This window comes from Juglans microcarpa x Juglans regia, chromosome 7D, assembly GCF_004785595.1.
Source record: "Juglans microcarpa x Juglans regia isolate MS1-56 chromosome 7D, Jm3101_v1.0, whole genome shotgun sequence".
Taxonomy (NCBI): Eukaryota; Viridiplantae; Streptophyta; class Magnoliopsida; order Fagales; family Juglandaceae; genus Juglans; species Juglans microcarpa x Juglans regia.
The window spans coordinates 8,141,605-8,168,504 of NC_054606.1; the positions used below are offsets into that span (position 1 = coordinate 8,141,605).

Consider the following 26,900-nt stretch of genomic DNA (forward strand, 5'->3'; position numbering starts at 1 on the left):
CCAAAAGCTTCGTCCTTGCTTTTGAATCTCCGATCTCGGTTCGGAAGCTTTTCACTGGAAAGAAATTCCATGTCTCTCTCAATACCGCATTTTTTTATTTCAAGCTCAATCTCCTAACTTCTCTTTCACCCACTAGAATGAAAGAGAAAAGGCACGAGGGCTTCAACAACTGGAGAGAAAAGACACAAAAATGAAACCTTAGGAGAAGAGAAAAGGCACAAGGGTGAAATGGAGAGAATTTGCTCGCGGGAGGAAGAAACTGAGGGAAGAAAAATAGTTGGTAGAGTAGAGATGAAAAATCGAGGGAAGAGAGAGAGTGTTCAGACGAAAGAAATAGTTTTTTAATAGTTTTGGTTGAACTATAGTGAATGTCAAATATAACCGCAAGAGATAGTTTACTGTAGCTGAAAGTCATCTTGTTTACATTTGGATAATTCAATACAGGTCATTTTCATCTTCTGTTAACCAAATTATCCATTTTATTTACATTTGCATAATTCAATACCAATACTCTTACAAAGTAGCCAGCCTTGATCATATTGATGCTAGCCGGATATTAGGCCGGTTTGACATTGTTATTCTCAAGGCAGTTCCAGAAGCACGCGCGTACAATTAAATGGAAGGAATATTGACATTAATTAGCAAGGAATTGATTGAAATAAATCTTGAAGTATATAAAAAAAAAAAAAAGAATTCATGACCGGGCAACGACCATAATAATTTTTCATTAACATTGTGATCATCAGTTGATTTCTTAATTAATTATATATTCAGGTTACAAGCATATATATATATATATATATATATATATATATATATGGATTTAATTGGGAAGAAGATATATAATATTTTTTTGATACATTTGGAGAATGGGAGTTTCGAACTCCAGATCTCCATTTTGAAGGCTGGGGTTTATGCTAATTAGGCCATAGGCCTTTGGCTCATGCAAGCTCCGGAATTAGCTATCTATATATTAAGAAATATTAAGCTTAACCCGGGCATATATAATTATGAAGATCATGCAAGGTGGTGCATTTAGTCATGTACATAAATATCTAAATTATATATATATATATATATATATATATATATAGCTAGGCATATATATAGCATGATCAATTGATCAGGAAGATATATATATATATATATATATATTCATGTACTGACCTTATACGGATAAATCATGTATTAATTAAAGAGTTGATCTGCTAGCTAGGTTACACAGTGTGTCCCAAGCATTTTTTTTAATTAAACTATTGTCCCAATTTGGCATTAACAAAAGGTTTAGAACATGAAAAAGATAGACACATGAAATGAGTTCCATATATAATATTTATTGAGTCTAATTTAGTGCCGCCAAAAGATTCATCTAGGCAACTATAAATTTCGTGGAGTCCAATTCGTGTATGCTTGTCCTCTATAGCTACCACTCTAAACTCTAGATTTTGATAAAAAACACTAAGAGAGAGATCAACATCTATAAGTATAAATTACATATATACTCATGACAAGTTGCTCTAGTAAAAAGACGTTATCTCTTTAAAGTATGAATTGCCTGGGTTTTAGAAATTTTAACATTTCAACTATCTTTAACGAATTAATTGCTTTGGTTAATGATGGGGAAGCGGAGCCATTGTTTTGGAAGGCGGCAAGGCCGGGGCAGAAAATGCAGTTAACTTGAATTTTTAGAAGTGCATATATATAATGAGTAATGTTATTTATCATTTTAATTTTTATTATATTTTCATCATTATTTGATATAGTATTAAATGATTGAAAACTATTTATGATTGAAAAAATATATATATAATAAATATATATATTTATTATATTTTCATCATCACTTGTGTATCTATCATTTAATATCATATCATGAGATGATGAGAAAAAAAAATGATGAATATATTTTTTCATATATAAAAATCTTGCAATTGTTGCGGTTCGGAAATAATATATCGGGTCATGTTAGAAGACGATCGTGTATATCTTTAGACAACCCAAGAAGGGTAGTGCATGCCGCATGGGAAGGTATAGTACTTGCACTTGACGTAGTCAGCTAGGACGTAGGCCTTGATGAGGTCAGTACCGCTAGCTGTTGGTCTATATATATATAAACCGATCGATTTTTTTTTTTTTTTTTGAATTTAATAAACCGATCGAATTGATCATCCTATTTCATTGATCACGTTTTTCCATCTTTAACTTGAAGACATTAAGATTGGTAACTAGGCAAATATATAATAGTAGATATAAAATAAGACAATTTGCAGGTAGTATCTAAGGATATAACTGGTCCGGTTTGGTCAGATTTTAAATATATTATAAAACTGAATCGGTATATATCGGTTTTGAGATTTGAAAAATTAATACTGCACCGGTTATACCTCTAAACTGGTACTTCTAGTTTTATCGGTTCCGGTCTAATTTTTCCGGTATATTGTAGTTTTTTATCCATATTAGTATCTATGTATTTAACAACTCGTTCGATATAACTTGCTTGGCGTAATTAGCAGTATTTGATCGATCGAAGAATTTGGATGCCCTGGTGATCTCCTCCCTAGCTGTAGCTCCCAATTATAAGCACTACTACTCAGAGCTAATTACCACAAATTTATAACAATGTACGTTGGATTGGATTTTCTATCCTCATCATACGAGTCCAACAAGCTGGAAGTCCTCGGGGCATGCGGTGTACTTACCGCCAAGAAACCACAACCCCTAGTAGGATTAATATGGTAACTGTCGTTGATAGCAGGAAGTGCCTCTGCTAAGGAAACAACGAGATATCCGCCTAAGCAATGTAACTTTTTCCTTCTATTTTCAAATCTCGGGATTCGATAATTTAAGCCCTGAGATCAAGGGAAGAAATTAAGCCATTAATCGGTCCTTATCGGTACGTAAGAGTCCGCATCTATATATATAAAACTAGTGCCGATAATCCGAGGTAATATTTTCCTGATTCCTCGTTGCAAGGCAACCTACGTATATTTCTAATTTAGACATTGAAGGTGCATCAGGTACACTGAACCACCATCTTTCCTTGTCATAGATTTACAGGTCAGCATGCGGTGAAACATGTCCAAAACATACGTCATGCATGGTAGGTTTGGTGTTGGCCGGACTCAACCACTTTATAGTGATGTATAGGAAGATCAATGGCCGGCCTTCTACCAATAGGGGATAATTAAGGATCTTCTACATTTCACTTAATACGGCCATATATAACAGCTATCCATGGATATATAATATCTATTTCATTGTAAAACGATGTGTTTTGATCATGATTTTACCTGTACATCAATAGTCTAATGCACAAATTAGAAATACGAAATTGGTTCTCTATAACATTTTCACGTGTCTTATAGCAAGAAATATCCTCTGATTTATTTCATGCGTCTCTCCCACACATGTTTAATCCGGTTTCAACATACTCACAATTAATATTGTTTAAAAGACGTACTTTCGTCCATTACTGATCTAGATAAGGTTGGTCTTTATAATATTCGAGTTATAAATATGTCAAAAAAGTATAAACCAGGAGATTTGGCTATTAAATGGCTGAATGCACCGTACGTACTCTCAATAGTGAAATAGGAAGGCATTAATTATTGAGACCGACTATACATCAGCCTGCACTCTTCACACACCTTACGTGGCTTTTTTTTTTTTTTAACCCAAAACGTTAAGTGTGATGTGGCTGCAGCCAACAGTAGGCTGTTGTAAATATTTTCTCTTAATTATTAAATGCATATTTCCATCAATATCATGATTTGACTTCTATTACTTGTGGATTATAAGTGCTGCATGCTGCCCAAGTATTTCACCAAATATAGAATCTGTGGATCATTTGTATGAAAATGGGAGTTTAGCTACTAAAGTATGGGAGCATTTTGCACTTATTTTTGGTTGCTCCTCTTTATTAAGTTTTCAATGGAGAATGCGCATATTACAATGGTGGTAATTTAATTTCTAAAAAGAAAGATCAAGTTAGTATGCTTGCAACTATGGTACCGATGATCATTCTTTGGGAATTGTGGTTGTCAAGAAATAATTATGTATTCAATGAAGTTTTTAATATTGATGACTGATCCTCCCTTGGAAACCGGCCAACCCTTATAATTGGTTGTGGTGGTGTATTGAGGGATGATAGTGGAGGTTTTATTTTCGGTTTTTCTCTTCATTTAAGAGAAGACTCGAATAAGTTTGCTGAATTAATGGCGTTGAAACAAGGTTTGTTATACTGTTTACATCTTGGATTTACTGATGTTATATTTGAGTCTGACTGATCTGCAGAATTGGTTCATTGGTTCAATCAAGCTTCCTCTCCACTTTGGAGATTTTAGAGATTTGGGATGATATAATTGCTTTTGGTTAGTCTTTATCTTTCTCATTGCAGCACCTATACACGAAAGGTAATTTAATGCAGACTAACTAGTGAAAGTAGGTGCTAAAGGTTTGTCTCAAGCTTTTTTTCTTGCCTATATTAGTATTGGGTGAATTAAAATTGAATCCAACTGGTTTGCCAAAATTTAGGCATAGATTGTAGCTAGTTACTACTAATTTCCATGTGCTTTATTTTTAGATGGTGGTTACTTTAGTATTTTGCATTTTAGTGTCTTGTATTGTAGCTCTTAGGTTTGGTTTGGATAGAGATAAGATTTCATCTCAACTCATCTCCTCTCAACTTAACATCCAAACACAAAAAATACAAATACTTTTCAATTTCAAATTTTTAACTTTTTAATCTAATCATTACGTAATTATTATAACTTTCTTAAACTTCTAATTACAAAACACACAAAATAATTCAACTTTTTCAAATTCCAAAATAAAAATAATATGATAAAAATATTTTAATTTTATAATATTTTTGTTCAACTTTTTCTTTCTCCACCTCATAAAACATTTTAACTCAATTTATTTCACTACTATTCACAAACTATCTCAAACTATCTCACTATTATTTACAAACTATCTCAACTCATACTATAGTTTTAGTTTACATTTCAATATTGTATTGATGGTTGATATAGTTTTAGTTTGTTCAGGACTTGATATGGGATTTTTTAACCCCCAAGTTCTTGCTTTGTACATGGTATCCCTTCGGCAAAAGTGAGAGCTATTAATAAAATTAGAGCTACCATCCCTCTTCCTTAAAAATAAAAGATAAGCTCGATCGTGTAATGGAAACAAGAAGTTAATTAAAGATAAAGTTTTTGTTTCCTCAAAAGCTTGACATGCATGAATTTCTACTATCGAGCAATTTAAACCTTGTGTTTTGCTATATTTTTCTCATAATTGAGACCAGTTTTAGTAACTTGAACTGATGTACTTAATATTAAAATAAATATAAATGTGTAAATTTATTTATTTTCATTAGCTTAAACTTTTTGGACTAGTATGATTTCTCATTTCACACATAATTCATCGGCTACTCATGCTAATTTGTGGCAAGATTCAGCTTCCTGTTTCTCGGTTGTTGTGGACGTGTTTTCTACTCATGCGGAACGTCTTTAGCAACCTGCAACGTCCAGAGGATAAATGTGGCTTGGGGTGGTAAGGGACATCTCCGATGCCTAAGCCAGCAACAATGGAATTTGTAAGTTGCTTTTCCAATTTTTATTCAAGTAAATCCTTTTGGTACGTATCTCCACCTTTATTTATATGAGATGAATGTCTCTGTTTGGTTAGGCTTGCCTTCAAGCGTGGTTTCTTGTGATCATTCCTTATATGAGAGAGCTATTTATGGGAGACATTAATGCAGGGGAAAATATTGTTGGCGAGTATCATGCTAGGATCATTAATTAACACCCGGCCTCGTCGCCTGTTACGTCATTAAGTCTCCATTAATGATTGGCTATTTCTGAATGAGTTTTGCTATGTACAACCGGCATGTGTAAACGAGATGCAACCGGCTATACGTGGCAAAACTCATGTGGAAAGAAAAACAAAAAAAAAAAAAAAAAAGAAAAGAAAAAAGGAAAAGCAAAAGGATTGCGAGAACGGAGGTCTTGCAAAATTTGGAAACCCACACATATTTCCACCATGGAAACACAGGTAGATACCTTGTGGGTTTTAGTACTCGCTTCCAAATGCAAAACTTTCTCTTCTCAAAACACCATTTTTTTCTTCGATTTTCTTTGCATGGTTTTGGCACTCGTTTTTCTCGAATGTACGGAGGAAAAAAAACACACAACTTCTTTTACCATAAAACACACAACTTTTCCAACTTTTCTTTATCCCTTTTGTTTTTTGTTTTTTTTTTTAAACAATCATGTATTGCTTCTTGTATCCTCAAGGACATCATCCCCATTTCTGAGATCCTCACACTAGGACTCACGACCATGGAGTTCCAATCTTGAAAATCCGTTGACTCATTTTCCACGAATCCAAAACCCATTTTCCTTTTTATCGGAAGAGAATAGGAAAACGTACAATGAAGGATTCATAGAGACCAGATCTGAGTGGAGAAGAGAAGGGGTTGCTTTGAATTGAGATGATAAAGGGGGTTTCGATGTAGGCTTCGTGGGTTCTTGGAGACCATGTCTGGAGTGGAGAAGACGAAGGGAAGGGGTTGGCTTTTGTGGAGAAGACTTGCGTTTTGAGAATTCAAATGAAACGGTGCGTTTCATCTCCATGTGGGCACCGGTTCCCCAAGGTCGGTTGCACACAACATTTTTCATTCTGAATTCTGTACCCTTGCATATTTGGCGGTCTGCAATCTTAGCCTTCATTAGTCAGGCTTATGGTTTTCGAGCCCTTGGGCCCTTGGGTCTCGTGGTCCAGCCTGGCTAGCTAGCTCTCTTTGGAGAATATTCGGCCTACCATTGACATCAGTAATATTATAGTTATCACTTCTTTAGAATTAAGGAATGTGGTAAATCTCACACGTACGTTTTTATTAAAAGTTGCATATACATACACATATACAAAATAAATATATAGTAGTTGATATGGTATCTATGCATGGAAGTTGTAGGTAAGAGGTGTAAATCGTAGAGATAGATATACATGAGCGTAGTTGGTGCAACTACAAAATTTTAATATATAGTATTATATGGTGAAATTTAATTCGAAACTGATGATCATCAGTTAAGTGAAAATTATGTGTTCGGCCATAAAGTCAAGTACGCGTACTCTTGATCCAGAAGCTTATTATTTTGATAAGAGGTTGATCATGATCAATATCGATCCCTGGCTAGCTGCAGCGTGTTGATTCAACTTCATGATGGAGCTAGCTGTCAAGGCTGGCCTCAGTACTACTGAACACTAGTTTAATTGGTTAGCTTGGGTAAAGAAATATTAACGAAACGTGAACATAAATCCCGTCATAATAATTACTTTAATTGCTTAAACGAATATGTAGGTAGGCGGGTCAAATGTCCTTCTCTTTCGAAGACTTTCATAATCTTAAGGCAACATTGAGATTAGGAGGCCTGTCAAACACCAACCGGGAGTAATATCCATGATCCCTACGAGACGTACTCTTTCACGAAAGTGATCGACCCATCGAGATGATGAATAAATACTAGAGAACGTTAAAATGACATAAAATCATTGAAAGATAGCTAGCATACCTACTGGCCGGGGGTACATGAGTTTGACAAGGAGTCATGGGAATTAGATGGTAACACTAACGGATCATCTTTGATATTAATGTCATGGGAATTAGATGGGAGTGAGAGTATTCATCAAATGATAGAAATGATATATGCTATTTATTCATCTTAGATTTTGTTGTATCCGGCCCAATCACATTTACAAATATACAGTATTTAAGTGATTTTCTATATTCACTGCATACTTAGATAAGCACGATACACTTAAAATGAATGTGACACCAATATTGCCATATCAACATATGTGTGTGTGTGTATATATATTATATATATATATATATATATATATATCATCATTGAAGATGATAAAAATTAAGATGAAAAGTAACATTATATATTCGACACAACTCATGTATATCTAATCATAGAATATAACTTAATTTCAAAATTGCTAAATCGATCGATTTTGTCCCTCAGTTCTCCTTCTCTTAATCCTTTTTCTTTTGATCTTTTGGTTAGACCATACGCAACAAATATCTAATTCGAACATTTTACGTCATAACTGCTGGTTGAATCCCATGTCTCTATGTACTCAGCTATCTTCTAATTCGATGAACTCAAAATTACGATTTGTAATTCAAGCTCGATCTATCTGTCAGCCAGATTAATAGGGTTTTTTTTTTTTGATAGAGTACTGCTAGTTGAAGTACCATATTTTTCAGAAGTACATTCAAAACTAACGAACCGTTAAAAGGACCTAACGAGGGTAGCGATGGCCGATTGATCAATAACCTTTTTATCAAAATGACAGAAAAATGAACTGAATCAACTTTAATGACACTCCATATAGTGAAGAAATGGGACCAACAACGCACGTAGAGTTGGTAATTGTCGTCGTCTTTCCCAAACCCGCAACTAATTTAGAGTACTGTACCTAATCAACCAAACATCCCCGGCCAGCTGCACTGGTTATGTCTATATAAGCAACCCTTACAGGCTTTGGTGAACCACTGCAGGGCTAAAGGAAGCCAAGTTGATTACGGTACTGGTTCTGATCTCTCCGTGTCTGGTCTTAAGCTTGTCAAAAGAGTTTGTCGACCAAGAAAAATGGGTGCTTCTCTTCCAGCATCACCGGCATTTGTTGTGGCTTTTCTCTTTGCCATTAACTCTCTCTGGGTCTTTCCTGAGGTTGCTGTTGCAAAGCACGCAGGCGTTACAAGGCACTACAAATTTGATGTACGTACTATAGTTACCTTGGCTGTTAGATAATTTTGTGTTTAGATGTGGCTCATAAATTCGAAAAAAAAAAATATTTATCTGAAACTTTATAACTTACTTTTTTTTTTTAATTCCCAGATAAGGTTGCAAAATGTCACCCGATTGTGCCACACAAAGAGCATGGTGACAGTTAATGGGAAGTTCCCCGGGCCTCGAGTTTTTGCTAGAGAAGGTGACAGATTGGTAGTTAAGGTGGTCAATCATGTTCCAAACAACATCACCATCCATTGGTACGATACCACATATTTCTAATTAGACTCGATCGAAACTTGCCTGCTATTCAATACTGCTGTATTATTATCATATTTCCATGCACGATCTTTGAAAAAGTGTACATAATTTTATCAATTTCTAATGTTTTTGGTGAACGTTGGCATGGATATTGAAAAATTAAAACAGGCATGGAATCAGACAACTCAGGAGCGGATGGTTCGATGGGCCATCATATATAACACAATGCCCTATTCAAACTGGGCAGAGTTATGTGTACAACTTCACCATTGTTGGCCAAAGAGGAACTCTCTTCTGGCATGCACACATCTCATGGCTTAGAGCTACCGTCTATGGATCCCTTATCATCCTCCCCAAGCGCAATGCATCCTACCCTTTTGCCAAACCACACAAGGAGGTCCCCATCATATTTGGTAACTATAGATTATTAAAAGATCATTAATTTTCAGATTGAATATGACCAAATTAATAATTATACTTATTAACTATAAATTAATTACTGCTTAACTATATATAGGAGAGTGGTGGAATGTTGATCCAGAGGCAGTTATTAGCCAGGCTCTTCAGACTGGAGCCGCTCCAAATGTTTCCGATGCTTACACCATTAATGGACTTCCCGGACCTTTGTACAATTGTTCTAAGAAAGGTACTTAATTATCAGTTTAGTTTTCTCCTTGACCAGGTAATTAATTACATGCACTATAATAAGAAATGGTAAACATATTTACGAACAATATTATTATTTATTCTAATTTATCCTGTATTTTTGTCATCCCTAATTATATATATGGCTAGCTTTAGCATTTTATGTGTGTACTGGCTTCTGCTGTTGCGCTTTGCAGATACGTACAGGCTAAAGGTAAAGCCGGGGAAGACATATCTTCTCCGTTTGATCAACGCTGCACTCAATGACGAGCTCTTTTTCAGCATAGCAAACCACAGCCTAACCATTGTAGAAGCAGATGCAGTTTACATCAAGCCTTTCAAGACCAATGTATTGGTCCTCACACCAGGACAGACCACTAATGTTCTTCTGAAGACAAAGCCCCACGACCTCAATACCACTTTCCTCATGTTAGCCAGACCATATTTCACCGGTCTAGGCACCTTCGACAACTCCACGGTGGCCGGCATTCTTGAGTACGAGAATCCATCAACTTCTTCTTCTCCTCCCACCCCTTTGAAACAACGACCGCTTCTCAGACCCAAACTCCCTCCAATGAATTCCACTATCTCCACTTCCTTCGTCATGAATTTCACCAGGAAATTTCGAAGCTTGGCCAATGCTAAATTCCCTGCCAACGTACCCCAAACTGTGCAGAAGAGGTTCTTCTTCACCATAGGTCTCGGAAGCAACCCTTGCCCCAAAAACCAAACCTGCCAAGGTCCTAACAACAGCTCCAAGTTTGCAGCGTCAGTTAATAATGTCTCCTTTATTCTCCCCACAACAGCACTCCTCCAAGCACATTTCTCGGGGAGATCAAATGGGGTTTACACCTCTGATTTTCCAAGCTCTCCTCTCCGACCATTCAACTACACCGGCACTCCACCCAACAACACACTTGTGAGCAATGGAACCAAAGTGGTGGTGCTGCAATATAACACAAGTGTGGAGTTCGTGATGCAGGACACTAGCATTTTGGGTGCCGAGAGCCATCCTCTCCATCTTCATGGCTTCAACTTCTTTGTTGTTGGCCAAGGTTTTGGCAACTTCAATCTCAACAATGACCCTGCCAACTTTAACCTCGTTGACCCAGTTGAAAGGAACACCGTTGGTGTGCCTGCCGGTGGTTGGGTGGCGATTCGATTCATTGCAGACAACCCAGGTGAAAAAAGATTAACTATTTCTTTTCCTAACTAATGATTACGACATTAGGAATAACTAATGATGGACATTCTGTCCCTTTCACAAATCCAACCTTCTAATCTAGGAGGTGTGTAACGAACTTGTCTTTATCATGACCTCTTTTTTTTTTTTTTTTTTTTTTTTGACATAAAACAGGTGTTTGGCTGATGCATTGCCACTTCGATGTCCATCTCAGCTGGGGTTTAAGGATGGCCTGGATTGTCCAGGATGGGAAGCTCCCTAATCAGAAGTTGCCTCCTCCACCGTCGGACTATCCCAAATGTTGACCTTTGACTTTAAACCTTCTGGGTGACTCATGAATATTAGGCGACAAGTTTTTTCTTGGTAATTTATTTTGGTCGCGTTATGCAATATTAATTTGCCTCTCAAAGATCACGAGGGAAAACCCACATTGATATTCAACAAAATATTCATCGTTTGTCCGGCTTGCCTCTCTTAATATTTTTCTAGGATATTACTCCACCGAGAAATAGGAGATCCAAAAAAAGGGTGGAGGAGGTTTTTGTATACCATATGCAGATTTCATTGTTTTTGTTTGAGAATAAATAACAGCAATATTCATATCTGCAAAGCCCCATTTAATTAGTAGTGGTACGTACTGATCATCCCAATATATCAAAGGTGAGATTAGGAAGTCCAATCTCCACATCATCCCCATTAGCTAGAAAAAAATTGGAAAAAAAAAAAAAAAAACTTCGGATTGAAATTCAAGAAGTAGTGCCATGCAGCTCGCCGGCCTCACAGTTCGCCTTTTCTTTTTTTAAAAAGAAAATGGTCAGTACCTGTTATTGTCACGTAATTAAAGGATAAGAAAACTTTCATTTTTCAAACTTTATTATTACCACAGCAAACACGTACGTAAATGATGCCAAAGCTTATCATATATATTAATTAATACAAAAAGATATTTGTATTTTTAACTTTTATATCTTTAATTTTAGGTAATTGAAACAGTTATAAGAAAGCTCGTAGTAAAATACATATTTACACGTCAATTTGTAATTAGAAGAATTAAAAAGTAAAATTGAATAGTATAAAACGTCAAAGTTATTCATGTGCTATATATATATATATATATATATATATTGTAGCTTTTGACGGTGGATCTATATCATTGATCAGTTCGCTCACGTGTGAATCCAATATATATATATATATATATATATATATATATATAATAAAACCGTATCATTAGTGGAAAAAAAACAGTTACATACTGTTTCTGTCAAGCCATAGAGCTTGAAAAATAAATATTGGGATATCATCCCCACCATATTTTAATATTTTCAACATTCAAAGCATAACGGGCAAAGCTATGTGTTGCAGCAAGCACTTTGTTTCTTTTAGCAGATTCCGAGAGCTGAAAAAGAGTGATGCTTCTTGTAATTCCTTGGCCCATAAAGTCACTCTCAATGAATCATTTAGAAAAATGCAAGTTTGCACATAAGATCACTAGTTGGGTGCTAAAACATCATAGAGATTTGCTAATATCTGATCAGTTTCCCAATTCTGTCCAAACCCTTGGTTTTCTAAGAAGAGAGAGGGAGAGGGAGCGACCTAATATCAAGAGTATGATGCTTGTCCTGTTTTCTAATTTTGGCCCTAAAACAAGTGATCCATACGAGTGAATAATTCTACTTAGCATCTCACACACCACACATGTTTTTTATTTTTTTTTTATTTTCTTCCATAATAATATGTGGTGTATAGATGATGAGTAGAACAACAAAATTAGTTTAGTAGGAATAAAAAAATAAAAAAATTGAAAATATGTATGGTGTTATCGTCATGTTTCACACACCTTTGAGCCAAGTTCCGATAATTGAGGCATTCGAAAATGGGCTCTGCACAAGATAGAAAAGATTGTAGCTTTGAGAGGGCGGCCTAGGGGTCGGGTAACCTTCGATGCCAAAGTTAGTAGATATTCTTGAAGGGTAGCAAATAAGTAAGAGAGTCTAGGAATCAGAAAAATATTTTCATACATGGGATCTACTATTTATACTACAAACATTAAGGGCAGATAGTGCCTGCTACCATGACGTTCATGTTTCTCGTATTGTTCCTTGTGTCAGAGTTTTAAAATGCGGCATGACTCTTCGACGATGTCATTAATGTGGCATGTTGTTTAGGTGGTAGAACTATTAATGCAGCGTGGTTATTCGACCTCATTTTCTCAGTAGCTATTAATGCGGCATGGTTATCCGACCTTCTTTTCTCAGTCTGCCTCCCTTCTGGCCCGTTTATCCCCTTTTTGTCAATAGATCAAGGGCTCCCCGGATATTACATCTGCTGTGCGGGTAGGCACTCGAGGATTGGAGACTACTCGAGGGAGCCTCAGATCGACGAGTCCCATCCTTTACAGTATCATTCCTCTTGCAGGTTGTGTACATAGGAGCTTTCCCGTGGGCTGGATTAGGGGCTCGTTACTTCGGTCCGGACTTTCGATCTTGCTACCTTTCATTTACTGGCCCCTTGAGCTTTATTGAAAAAAATTCCCTTATATATAGTGTGTGATGTGGGATGCTAAATAATATAACCCCATCCGAGTAGGTTTGAGCATTCAAAGGAAGATACATATCAAAGTGCATGGAATGCAACATTTCTCATAAAGAACCGTGGAATGATGATGAAAGTTTTTAGGCTTGCTTTGCATTTGTGATGGTGCGCAATTGAAATGAGAATCATCATGGGTTAGAGTTATTATAAAAGTTTTACCATATTGGTTTTACAAACTGAAGTATTAATAACTAAACAGAAATGCTAAACCCACCGAAAAGTGTCCTGAAACAATTTATTTATTTATTTTTATTTAGTAATTAAGGAAGTATTTTTTAATGACGTTGCGATTTTTTTAAAAAATGTTTATAATGATTAAAAAGTACATGAAAAAAAAAAAGAAACAAAAATGAAATGCACTTATCCGGATACACTTTTGGAACACTTTTTCGGTAAGTGTAGTGTTACTCATAACTAAAAGTTCAAATAAAAAAAGGTAAGTGAGACTAATATTCATGACATTAATATTGAATAGTGCTGCAGGTATAAAAAACTTTCATAAAATTAACTTTACAAATTAACTTGATTCATGTTATATGTTGATTTATTTTATAATAAAAATAATTTTACAATCTTATATATCACATCAAACTACGTGATTAATTTATGAGTTTATTTTTATTAAATCTTTGTGACTAAATATTTCTCTTAATAGTGTATCACCAATCACATTGAATTTGAAAAGCAACCGACCGTTAGAGTTATAAATTAGTGAGGGGATTGTTTTAAAAGTTGTTGTCAAATAATTTAGTTTTTTGTTTTTCTTTCTGTTTAAACTCAGACGGAAATCATCGTAGATGGCCGGAAGGATTGAGCGAAAGATCGAGCAGAAAAAAGACCAAACTTGACTTGGTGTCATTTTAATATTATTAGTGAGATGTGGTGAGATAGTTTTAGATGAAAGTTAAATAAAATATTGTTAGAATATAATTTTTTAATAATATTATTATTTTGATATTTGAAAAATTTAACTGTTTATTATATTTTATGTAAATTTAAGAAAATTGTAATAATGAGATGAGAGGAGATGAAATGAAATACATTTTATATTCAAACGGGCTAAAAGAGAACCCACACACAGCTCTCAGAGAGCTCGGAAAAGGAGACTTGCCTTTCCAACGCAGATCCAAATATAAATAATGTTTTGTATATTGGCCGTTCCAAGTTCCAACAGCTGAAGCGAATCTCTTCCCCATCAAAACAGAGAGAAGAGGAAGAAGAATAAGAAGAAAAAGCAACAGATTGATAGAGATCATGAAAATTAGTACCTAACGGTACCTCTTGGTGGGAAGAGAAGTCATCACTCATCAGAGAATGAAAGCGTTCTCAGTGTTGAAAATTTGATTGAAGTATCAAAGGACTAGGAAGTCTTGCCAGTATTCAGAGATAAGTGAAGTCCATCAATCAGAAACCACATACAAATCAAGGACTTGGAAATCCTGCCAAGTTATAAGTGAAATCCATTTGATATGATCTCTTCTTACAATGTGTAACACTTTTAGCTCATTAATTCGACTGTAATTACAATTAAATTGATCGAATGTAAAGCACATGAAGAAAATCAAGAAATATGACACTAATCTTTTCTAGATCAGATGGGCAAGAAAATTTATACGAGTTTTAGAACAAAGAGCAAGCAACAGCAAGCACTCAAATCTATGAGATATACTCTTTCTTGTCTTCCAATCAAGAATCGCCATGCTTGTTCCAACAAACAAGCATGGCGACGCAGCGCCTAATGATGTAAAACCTGGCCTTTTGTTCCTTTGCTAAGCTACTACATTTGCGGCTGATGGAAGAGCTCTTTTGCGAGAAGCTCCGGGGAAGAGGGCACTTTGGAGAGGAACTCTTCAGGGAAAAACTCCTCAGGAGAGGGGACTTTGAAGAAGAGCTCTTTGTTGAAGAACTCCTCGTGAATGGAGAATTACAAGAAGAGATCTTTGTTGAAGAACTCCTTGAGAATAGAGACTTGGAGGCAATTGAGGAATGGCTAAATGAACCTTCCTTCTTTGATAGCTTCCATATCTCATCCATGTAAATGCTCAATAATCTGAGGTAGCTGATCTTTTCTCTCCTTGACTTCTTTGTATAGATGAGTCTGTCTGTGTCTGGAGTGGGCAGAGACAAAGAGAGGTGCTTTGATTGGGAACTTAGAATAGTTGTGGGGCATTGATATATAGTAGCACTTATATATAGCAGTCTAGGACTGTTAATTTGAACCTAGTAGGTATCCAGCGAGTGGCTCTTTTTTCCCCCATAAGTGGTGTATCCATCCAAAACAATCACACATGCAAACTGAGAGTCAAACGAGCCTTATAGACCTAAATCTTTAAGAGAAATACTTGGTCTACACAATCTTACAAAAGGAAGTTTACGTATTGACGTGGTTTGATATGGTACATCAAACTTTAAATAACTTTTTGTTATAAAATATATCCGACATATTACATAAAGTCACGTTAGTTTGTAAACTTACTCTATAAAATTTATGTATAGAACTAATACTTCTCAAGTCTTAATTACATATATATAACAGGTAGTGAAATTACCCTAGTACCCCTATATTATAATACAATGGAAATATCTACCAATTCACTTCTCAAATTGGTTAGTCGTTAATCATGCAATGATTTAATAATTAAGTAATAACATAAAATAAATTGTATAACACCAAAATTGGTATCGAAGGGAAACCCTTTAAAGAACTCTTTAAATGTAAAACTCTACGGGACAGCCAAATCTAGGAAAGTTAATTTTATTATTTGAAAATCAATTACAAGTAAAACTCAATTACAAAACGTTTTTCAATTGACACTTTTACTTGACCAGACAAATAACCCATTTATCTTCTATCGCAGTAGCAGTCAGAACTTCTGACGATTTTCAAATATTGGCTTTTCTCCTAGAACTCCAGTGGCTGAAACTTGACTAATCAATTCTCCAACATGGAGCACGATCACACTCTTTGAGAGAAACAATATGAAAATTCTCTAAGGAATTTTTTCACCAAAATATGCACTGTAAAGTGCTCTAGAAAAATCTAGATTTGAATCCCTACAGATCCTAACCAATAGGATCCCTTAAATAAACAATTTGAAAATTAATTCCAATTGCAGTAGGAATCTGCTGACGGAACAAATCTGATAGGAGTTTGATCTGTAGTAGGATTCTACTAATGGGCTCAGTCTGTTAGGACTTTCAGGTGTAGTAGGAATCTGTTGACATGATAACTCTGCTGAAAACGATTATGCTGACACTTGGCGCTGAGTCTTCTTATCAGATATATATTTCATTCAATTGGATAATTTCAGACTCATTGAAACTCGATTTTCCTACTTATAATTTGGTGGATAATTCCTAAAATCAATCTGTAGCGAAGACGTCTCTTGACGGAATGTTGACAGCCGCGATAACTCTTTATTGCAGTAACAGATTTCAGATCAGCCTCTTCTCTGGATAAGTGCAGATTCATTGAGACTCGATTTTTTCACTTATGATTTATCTAAACAACTTCTAATATCTCTTAGATAAACTTAATATTGTTATAGATAAAGTCAATAAATAATTTACATTCATCCAAAATTACCAACTTAATGATAGGATAAACTCTATCATTTTAATCACCTAATCCTATACAAACTTATTAACTTAATCACCTAATTCTAACTAAATTTTTACATCTACAAGTAGTTCTCTTAATTGAGAAAACACACATAGCCTACTCCCCTAGTGAGTGTTATTCAGAGTTGAAAATACCAAATCTGCCCACTTCAGATTCCAATTATGTGGCAGTTTGTGAGGTTGCATGTTACACTTTTTGCCAACGTGGCACAAAACAATTGGCCGCTTTGTGAGTGCTTTTTGGTCTGCTTCTCACAATATAATTTCACGATTGTCATACCTCCTAGTTGTGGAGATCCGTCACTCTTGTATGGTTCTCCTTTTTAAACTTATAAATCAAAAACATTTAGAAAGGAAATGGGAATGGGAGGCAGTAGTCATTGACTCATTGGACAGTGGCTAGCTGGTTCTCATGTGCAGGGCTGTGCTGACAATTTTTGCAGAATCGGTACCTTTCTTTTGTTAATTTAAAGCTTACTGCAAACAAGGCAAATTAAATTGTAAAAGATGGAATCTGGAGGCAATTGCTGCTCCTATCACGAGTTACAAAGCTCTTACTCACAGAAAGTAACGTGGAAACTTAGAACTGTGTTGTAGAGTAATTGGTTATCTGTACTAGATAAAGCCTATTAGATATTATAGAAAGTGTTCATATTAGAATTATTTTTTAATTTTTTTTCAACAATTCACATGGTATGAACAACAAAAAGGGGTTTTGAATAAACTATTTTGTGAGAGATGCCCCCTGGGTCAAGAAGAATCGTTTACCATCTTTGTCTATTTCTTATTAAGTTTTTTTATAGTATAGTTGCTATGTTTAATTACCCTTTTGTTTGGTAGATGAAAGTACTAAGCAGTAAGAAAGAAAGAAAAAATTAATAGGAAAATAGAGTTATCCCTTTTTGCTGCTTCGTTTGGTATATAAACTCATCTCAATTCATCGTTACAACTTTTTAAAATCTCAACACAAAATATAATAAACAATTCAACTTTTTCAAATCTCAAAATAATAATAATATTAAAAAATCATATTCTAACAATATTTTATCATCTCAACTCAATTCTACTCAACTCAGTTCAACATCCAAACACAGCGTTTCACTAGGGCAACTATCTATAACATAATTCATTTGATGTTTCAATAAATAGATTTGTATATAAATATTTTTCAATGCATTTAATCTGCCAAGATAAATGTTTTTGTTTATTTATTTTATTTTATTTTACTTCCAAGTCCTGTATAGAGTGACAAACAATGAAGTGGACATATACCATGTTGGAGGTTTAGATACACAAGCACATGCCACAATTTGAACCAGCAGTCAGATTGCCTGAATTTCCAAATAAAGTACTAATATGATGAACGATTAGGCTCTTTATGATTACATCTTGAGGAAAAAAAGGTGACTCTCCATTTAAAGTTTACACATTATCATAATGTTTTGTCATAAAGATTGCAAAAAAAAAAAAAAAAAAAAAAAAAAAAAAAAAAAAAAAAAAAAAAAAAAAAAAAAAAAAACCCATTTTTCCATGGAATAATAATTTTCGATTTCTTTAAAATAGATAATATTCATTTACCTATTCTTATAATAACATCTAAATTCAAATCAGCTATTTTTTACTCCTTTAATTTAATTGTTTGTTGTCCAATATCATGAAAACAAAGGGAGGAAAAAATAAAGAAGGAATCTTGCAACTAGAAAGGGTTTTTTTTTTTTTTTTAATAAGAAAAAAATAGGTATTTATATAATTTGACCAGTCAAATTATGCAAGAGACAAGTATCTAAGTGTCTGTTCGTAAGATGTGAACATAAGCAACAAATTCATCAATGAAATCACCAGCTCAATAATCCATTCCATGTGATCTTTAAAGAATATTTGACCAAAACAGAGCATTTGAATCTATAAAGAAATAAGATTAGAGAGCGGTACTACTTTTTAATCTTACCGACTAGCATTCCAAAAGATAGAAGAAGAAGAGAGATGTCAGGAAATTCAATCACATTATATTCTCTCACGATTCACGAGCAGCTGTGAAGAATCTGAAGATCATAACCAAGTTGATATGTTGTGTGTCAAAAATAATGTCACGTGGCCGGAGTACTCTTCTTTGGTATACACTGCATCTTGCATTATCTTTCAGGTGGAGTTGAGAATACTGGTATTTGGAAGTATGCACATGCAAACATGTTAGGTCCACAAGGGCTGTCAGGTGAAGGTGTGGGAGGTAAACCTTATAAACGTGGACCCTTGTACCACACTAAAAAAAAAAAAAAATTGTTTAACTCTCCTTGTGTATCACTTTATAAATGTATGAGTTTTTGTTATGTACAAGCAAATTTGCGTACCAATTTGCATACTAATATTGTTGCTTTCATATTCTAAATTCAAATTAGCACTGTTTTCAATAAAGTCTACTTTCTGACCAATCATATTGAAAGGGTGCACGTATTAGTGCGCAGAATTGTTTACAATTAAATTTTTTCTAAATATATAAGATGTACATGAAACTAAGTATAGAAATATGTATAAAAGGTAAGTAGACTAATTATACAAATTAGACAGATTCCTAGAATTAAGGTGACTGATTTTCTAGAGATGAATCTAAAAAATATAACAACTATCAATATATGACAATTGTCAATACTCAATAATTTTCTATTGTGGCATGTGTATGGTCCATTGCATTAGTTCTTCTCCAATACTCTCAGTAAAGCTTGAAAACTAATGTCGATTCAGTCATATGATTATAAACATTTGGTGTATGTTGTAGCCCAATGTCCTATAAAAGAAGGGGAAAGGATGAGGATCGTGTCCTTTATGTTGCAATTTGCTTTTGTATACGGATCAGAGAGTTCATTGGGAGTGTTGTTGCAACACGCGTCTTCATTTGATTGGTGGATCGTTGATAGTAGTAACTATTTATCTTGTCCTCAATTTGGATAATTCTTGGCACCTACATTGAATAGGGGCGTTAGGCTGCTGAGACCAAAATCTTGTAAGAAACTAAGACGGTTCATCCGGGCCAGATTTTTTCCATACAGGACCCGGCAAACCGGATTAGTTCCCTTATTCGAACACTTGCATGTACTCTCATCCTTGTTCAAAATGAGAAGACCCCTTCGCCATTGCCTATAGTCAGGAACTCGTCCTTGGAATGGCTGGCGTTCATTCTTATGGCGAAGTGAAGACTAGGAGTGAAGTGATTGTTGGCGCCATTTTCTGCATATCAAATTTTCATCATTATTCCCTGAATTAGCATGAGCCACCATAACAGCGAACCGAGTTGGTGGATAATCTATCCTGATAGGCATGATTCATCTTGATGAGGACTTGATGATTGATTGCTATCTTTGATTTGAATCATGACAGGAGGTTACAATCTAGAATTTGTTTATAACGATATCAAGGTACAAATGCTCCATTCCAATCTGAGTTCTGTTAAATATAATTCTCAGCAAAATAAATACAACAGCTTGAAATACTCTTACCTCGTTCTGTTTTCTTGAGATTCTGCATTCGGAACTTGGAAGGAATTACCATGCACCGACCAAGCTCCTAATAAAATGGTATGGAGACTAGAGGTTCAGCAGAAACCTGAAAGCCTGCAAAAAAACGAGAGATAAAAAAACTCAGTTGATAGTCCACATAAATCAGTTCCATTTCCCACTGGAGTATTAATTTTAAAATTAAATTAAAAACTAGTTCCATGCTACACCCTTACTACATCTTAGATCTTTTTGTGAAAACATTCAGCCTCTGCCCTTTTATAATAACCATTTTCATCTCTGGATCAGTACCATTCCTCTTCTTCTTTGGTCTTTTCTTTGCTTTTCTTTTATTTTTTTTCCTTCTTCTGGAAGTTGCCAAAACGAAACTTGAAGAACTATACCATCTAATTTCATCAAATTCTTGGTGTTATGCAGGATTAATATAATCACGTAATGCTGAGTAAATCCCATACATAATATATATAGTTGTATCAACTGAGAAGAAGAATATGGCATCACATGTAAAGAATCACATCGTTTCGGCTTTCTTCCTGATTACAACCTTTCGTTACTCTGAGAGGGCTTCGCCATATGCATTCTAAAATCTTACCCTCCGACACCCTCTATTAACATTGTGTTTCGCACGTCATTGGACCGGATTCCAGTAACTCTGGTCTTTGAGTTTTCACCTGCACACTTAAACAAACACGAAGAGTGGGAGACCTTAGTGGTGACTGGGAAGTCTCTGATGCCAAAATCAGTATATCTTTTTAGTAGTTTGTGCTTAAACTTAGAGAGATTGGAGAGAGTTCTTTGTACCTGGGGATTGACTTTTATACTAGGTTTTGGGTGAGGACAGCACGTCCCTTATGTTGCCTAGATGACTAACACAAGGGAGGGTGAATTGGGTTGTATTTAAAAATTAACAGTTATAAACCAAATGCACAATATAAAATATGAATAAAATACGAAACAATGGTAAATATAAGGAGTAAGGGTAAGAGAGAAGCAAACTCAATATTTTAACGAGGTTCAACTCCACTGCCTACGTCCTCGCCTCAAGCTACCCATTTGAGGATTCCCAAATTCACTATTCAACCTCATTCAGGTAGAGATAGAAACCTATTACACATTTGAGCAGTACTGCTACAAAAAATCCGTGTAGAACACATTCTACACTTGCAATCACCTTACACGTGGTGATTTAACTATTCCCTGTGTAGAATCCCTTCTACACACACAAGGGTTATACACACTATTTTATTGATATAAGAGCTGATAGTAGGTAGATTATTATAAAACACTCCTCAATAAGTGGAATAAGAACAATACAGCGCAAACTATATCTCTCTAAAAAAAAATAAGGATTAAGGCTCAATACTTAGAGAGAGATTGAAAACTTTGAATGAATGTCGTAAAACTTGCAATTTGATGTGTGTATGTTCTTGCTATTGTATATCATTTGAAAATCTCAAATGGGCTATTTATAGGCATATGAGATTTCATTTTCAAATTTAAAAGGATTCACATGTCAAAAAGGAGTACCAATCACTTTTCAAAATTTTCAAACAAAATATGCACATGTGAAAGATGACAATCAATCATGTTTCAAATTTTCAAAATTCAAATTTTTAATCATGTCACACATATGTGAAAGATGATAATTAATCATCTTTCAAAAATTCAAAATTCAAAATTTTAATTTTCAAATATGTCACGCATATGTGAAAAATGCAATTTGCTACTTTATGATAAAAGATTAATTTTGAGCCTTAATCCAATTTCAAATTTTATCAAGAGATGTAAAATTACTCTAAAAGCTTTATTTGCGAGCTTGTTCCCTTTCTTGCTCATGCTTGATTCATTGATTTGCTTGGTTTCATTATGTAGACAACTTGAGTTTGAGATTCCTTTATACTTGAATTCATTTATTATTATCAAAATCTATATATAAATATGTAATTATATGAGGCTTGAAACCTTGGGTTCAACACCTTACTTTGAGGGACTTATGTCCCTTCCACTGTTCATTTGTCAGAATTCTTTAATGCGGTATGATCTCTAGGACGATGTCATTAATGCGGTGTGGGGTCCGAGTAGTGATGTCATTAATGCGGCGTGACTTCCTACTCACTTCATCTTGCGGCCGTTCTCTATTAAGCCTCTCCATGCTTGTTGTCAGAAGGTCATAAGTTCTCCATAATTCTCGCCCACCTACCTGAGCAGGTTCTCAAGGGTAGTTTGTCACTGGGGTGGTGAGTCCCATCCACTCCTATCGTTTACTTTCCCTACGTAGGGGTTGCTTTGTGGGTGGGTTTTGCTCGTGGGTTGAGTATTCCATGAGCAGGTTTCCAAGGGTGGTTTGTCACAAGGGGGGTCATTGGGCTTGACTAGACTTGGATGAGCTATTTGACTTACTTTCCTAGTGGCCCCTCGTGAGCTTACTTTAAGGGCCGATAAGGGGAAATCCCTTTACACCCTCTATCAAAAATATAATACAAATAATAAAATATAAATCTTTCAAAAGTGTTTTCAACATTACGTATCAGTTTTTGCAAATATAAACCCTCCTCTGCAACAAAAATAATCTTTTATCAGATTCTACTTTAAACTATATTGATCCGAAAGCATATGCTTATCTTTAGGTAAAATAAATAGCATTACCATAGTTAAGAATGAAAAAAAAAAATCCAAAGACTTGATGTTTAACAGAATTTGCCGTGATTACGATAGCCGTGAGGATTTTAAATTTTTGGGCAGAGAGTAACAAATACATGAGTCGGAGTGCCAAGGATGGAAAGGACTCAGAAAATAGACTCACTTGACATGAATCCCGTATTGACAGCTGGTTAGCTAGCAAGAGACTAGAGAGGACTTTAACAGCCAAGAAGCCATAGACAGATTTCGGACTGGAAGAAAAAAGAAATAAATGGTATTTATCAGGCGTTCTGACTCAGTGGCTTGAGAAAAAATCAAATATTTTAACAGGCAAGAACACATGATAATTCATAATGGTATAATTATCAGTGGTTCTTTCAAAATCGTATCGTTAAATTTAATTGGTAGAAGTTGACGGTTATTCAACATAAAAAGATCAGTAAATAAATCATTCATGAAAATATGAATAAGCAAGAATCTCACAAACTTTAGCTCTGCTTACTGCTGTTTAGCTTGTATTTGTCAAAACCGAGCATCAGCAGCAGTTCATTCATCAAATTTCCCTTAGTTGACATTTCAACTCATTCCACACCAGAGTTGTAATATAGAATCGAAAATCAGAAAGCCCACATGGATCAAACTGGAGGAAAAAGAAGAAGAAGAAGGAGAAGAAGAAGAAGAAAGAACTGGTGTTACCTTCGCATGATTTCCTGGTTATCTTAATCCTTTTGAATTCACAAAGCCCAGCTAGATCAACCTGTAGGCATGTCTATTCGAAACTCAAAAGTGGAGCATAGCCACATATTTGCGGATGCAGCATCATCAAGATTCCCACAAGAAAGAAACCTTTCGAGTAAGAGAGAACGAAGCGTCCCTTGAAGTTTGTGAATCTTAATGATGCTGCACCCGCCAATACTGGCTGTTGAACTGATGATGATCTTCCCATGCAAGTGAAAAGCAGAAACCTTAACCCTTAAAAGAAAGCCAACCATGAGGGAAAGGTAAAGAAAAGGAAGAGAAGAATTAGAGAAAGCAAAACCCATCAGGATATCCTTTAATATCCATCAACTAATTGATAAGGTGAACATGTAAGCGTTGAAAGATCAGAATTGGAACGCCAAAACCTGGCAAACACACTGAGAGTTTTTACGAGGACTGAATCATTGAAGGGAGAAAGAGGGATGTATTATATATGAGATTTATTATGCATCAGTTACTATTTAATTTACTTTTACACTCTATATCTATAGCTTTTTCATAAGGCGTGAAGTGTTTTTCATAAGATATGAATGTATTTTTTATAAGATGTGGAATATAGAGTGTGGGACGATAAATAATGACTGATGAAAATAATTTTTCTTTATATATATATATATGTATATAAAGTTGATGTTAAAGAATAAAGAGTGATGAATGATTGGCGGGTAATGAGATGTTGTGTAGGGGAAGTGAAATTCTAAGTTTGGTGGCTAACCATCGAATCTAGTACGGAATAAAAATCCTGAGGAAGCACTACTGGCACATACAGATGCACAAACAAGAAACTGCAGTAACATCCACCAAAAGAAGACGAGAAATTGAGATTTGGTGGTGGCTTTTTTCATGGGTGATTTTCACATATCAAGGCAGCCCTCGTGCCAGAACAAGCGTTTATGTGGAAGGAATTGAAAGTGCCTGTCCCGACTCCCCCAGTTTCCAAAAGCCATAAAATATCGCAGAAGAGACGAGGTGGTCCAAATTTTTTGAGTTTTTGTATTTGTAAGTTTGTTATGTCAACACATGAATATTTACTTACCTGTCGTAAAAATTATTATAATTATAAAAATTAAAATACTACTATTTTTTTTTTATAGACCTATATATTTCAAATTCTCAAGATAATATGGAGTGTATAAAAATAACAAACTTGCAAATAATTTTTTTAAAAATTATTTTACGTCCCGTTCAAATATTTTTAAATAAATATCAAGTTAGTACATTACAAGAAAAATATTTATTTCTCAATAGAAATAATGTAAAATACTTCGAGACGGCCTCCTTGTCTACCTGTTCTACTTAATTAAGAATAATGCTAGATATAATTATATATTATACAAGCGCCGCGTATTTCTTTTAAAAATTAGTGAAGTTCACTGTTAAAAAAATAATTTTTTTTTTATGTAGATCTTATTTTATTTATTTATTTTAAAAGAAGTATGCGACGCTTACGTATTCTATAATTACAAATATCATTTCATCTTAATTAATATGCATATTTATTCTGAATTCACAGATCTAGCACGACCAAAATATATCCCAAGTACCTCCTCAACTTTGCAGCCACCTATTTTCTGCAGATGGTGAAAAGTCATGCAAGGCGTATTACACTCATATCATAGAAATTTACCACTTATAACGTGCCTAGCTTTGTCATAAAAAGATAGAGTTTCGACAATCTCAAGTAGTCTCACGTCACTCGGACTTGTAAGTGATATGCAATTAACATAATTTTTCAATAATATATCTTGGACACAAATATGAAGTAACATATCAAATACATGAAACAAAAGAGAAGTCGTCGGTTCTTATTACGTCTAGCATTCTATTCGTACTTCATTGACGTAAAATTCCGTCAATTGACCAACCTAAATTAACATCCATAATCCTCGTATCACTTTAATTTTTAAATGCGTTATTTGTAAGGGTGCATCTTTGATTAGGATCATGTGGTGTAAAAGTGGTTTTTACACCTTCCAATATATCACACGCAATCACCCATATAATAAATTAAATCACATCGAATTAAATAACTTAAATTTTTTAAAAAGAGAATATTAATATTAGTTTTAAATTAAATTTTCCTATTCATAAACAAGATCAACCAGAATATTCTCATAATTCTTAATTACTTTGTGAAGATATTAAGATTATACTAAGATGACAAAAGCCATCCATATATATACATAGAGAAAATGATAGCTAGTATGTTCATAAAATGAGTCTACTCATATATTTTTATTTTTATTTATTAATAATTAAAGAAATGATTATTAGTAAATTTATATATATATATATTTTTCTTAATAATTAAGGATATTTAAAAAATACTTAAGGAAAAAGAAAAAAAAAAAAGAAAAAAACCCATTTATAGTATATTTGATGAGCACATTTGATAGCCCCTCTAAGCATTTTCCGTGTGTGAATCTTTCTATTGGTTTGTGGACCTGCTGGCTGCTTCTAGCTAACTAGATTACTAGGGCGGCATCAATAATATTTCTTGCTTCCAGCAAAAGGAAAGCCTCTTTAATTACGTACCATACAGGCAAGTGGCATTAAGATAAGCTTAATTATCTGCTAAACTATATGGTAATCATGATTATGGTTTGTAGCCAAATTGGCAGCGCACTATGTGATCAACGTGTAAAGGCAAAGACGCATTGGAAAGTGACCATCTTTCGGCCAAGTTTCTGAACTAATGTTAGGGAATCTAATGGATGATGTGTGATAGCGATATATGCCGCGATATAGTTAATTTATGTTGTCAAGTCTCGGTGACATTACTACAACCATTAAGGTGTGTGTACATAAAGTGGAAATTATACTGCGAAAAAATTGGTGACCCACGTGGGTCTGTTGGGGGCTTAAAGGAAGAATAGGTGA

General features: G+C 34.7%; 2 protein-coding genes and 2 long non-coding RNA genes across 4 annotated transcripts; 2 read left to right on the forward strand and 2 right to left on the reverse strand.

Moving 5' to 3' along the window:
* Positions 1–3,098: 3,098 nt before the first annotated feature.
* LOC121239146 lies at positions 3,099–19,539 on the forward strand. The gene is made up of 4 exons (XR_005935246.1): positions 3,099–3,109; positions 16,350–16,354; positions 17,222–17,224; positions 19,431–19,539. It is a non-coding gene; the product is annotated as an uncharacterized LOC121239146 (long non-coding RNA).
* Positions 8,575–11,500, forward strand: LOC121239144 (laccase-2-like). The gene is made up of 6 exons (XM_041136292.1): positions 8,575–8,795; positions 8,916–9,067; positions 9,237–9,481; positions 9,586–9,714; positions 9,911–10,894; positions 11,071–11,500. The coding sequence occupies exons 1-6, from the start codon at positions 8,667–8,669 to the stop codon at positions 11,199–11,201; spliced, it is 1,770 nt and encodes a 589-aa protein (XP_040992226.1). The 5' UTR covers positions 8,575–8,666; the 3' UTR covers positions 11,202–11,500.
* LOC121239145 (vitellogenin-2-like) lies at positions 15,053–15,657 on the reverse strand. Its single transcript, XM_041136293.1, has one exon. It carries the CDS (start codon positions 15,523–15,525, stop codon positions 15,178–15,180), a length of 348 nt encoding a protein of 115 aa, XP_040992227.1. The 5' UTR covers positions 15,526–15,657; the 3' UTR covers positions 15,053–15,177.
* A 225-nt stretch (positions 19,540–19,764) lies between the features above and the next one.
* On the reverse strand, positions 19,765–21,665 carry LOC121239147. Its single transcript, XR_005935247.1, has 3 exons — positions 20,837–21,665; positions 20,604–20,717; positions 19,765–20,334 (listed from the first exon to the last, which is right to left on the reverse strand). It is a non-coding gene; the product is annotated as an uncharacterized LOC121239147 (long non-coding RNA).
* Between the last annotated feature and the right edge of the window lie 5,235 nt (positions 21,666–26,900).

Bases quoted from the DNA above. Each gene is read 5' to 3' on its own strand.
- LOC121239144 (XM_041136292.1), top strand. From the start codon at position 8,667: ATGGGTGCTTCTCTTCCAGCATCACCGGCATTTGTTGTGGCTTTTCTC. The intron at 9,715-9,910 runs GTACTTAATTAT...TGCGCTTTGCAG, and splicing joins GTACAATTGTTCTAAGAAAG to ATACGTACAGGCTAAAGGTA. The intron at 10,895-11,070 runs GTGAAAAAAGAT...GACATAAAACAG, and splicing joins ATTCATTGCAGACAACCCAG to GTGTTTGGCTGATGCATTGC.
- LOC121239145 (XM_041136293.1), bottom strand. From the start codon at position 15,525: ATGGATGAGATATGGAAGCTATCAAAGAAGGAAGGTTCATTTAGCCAT.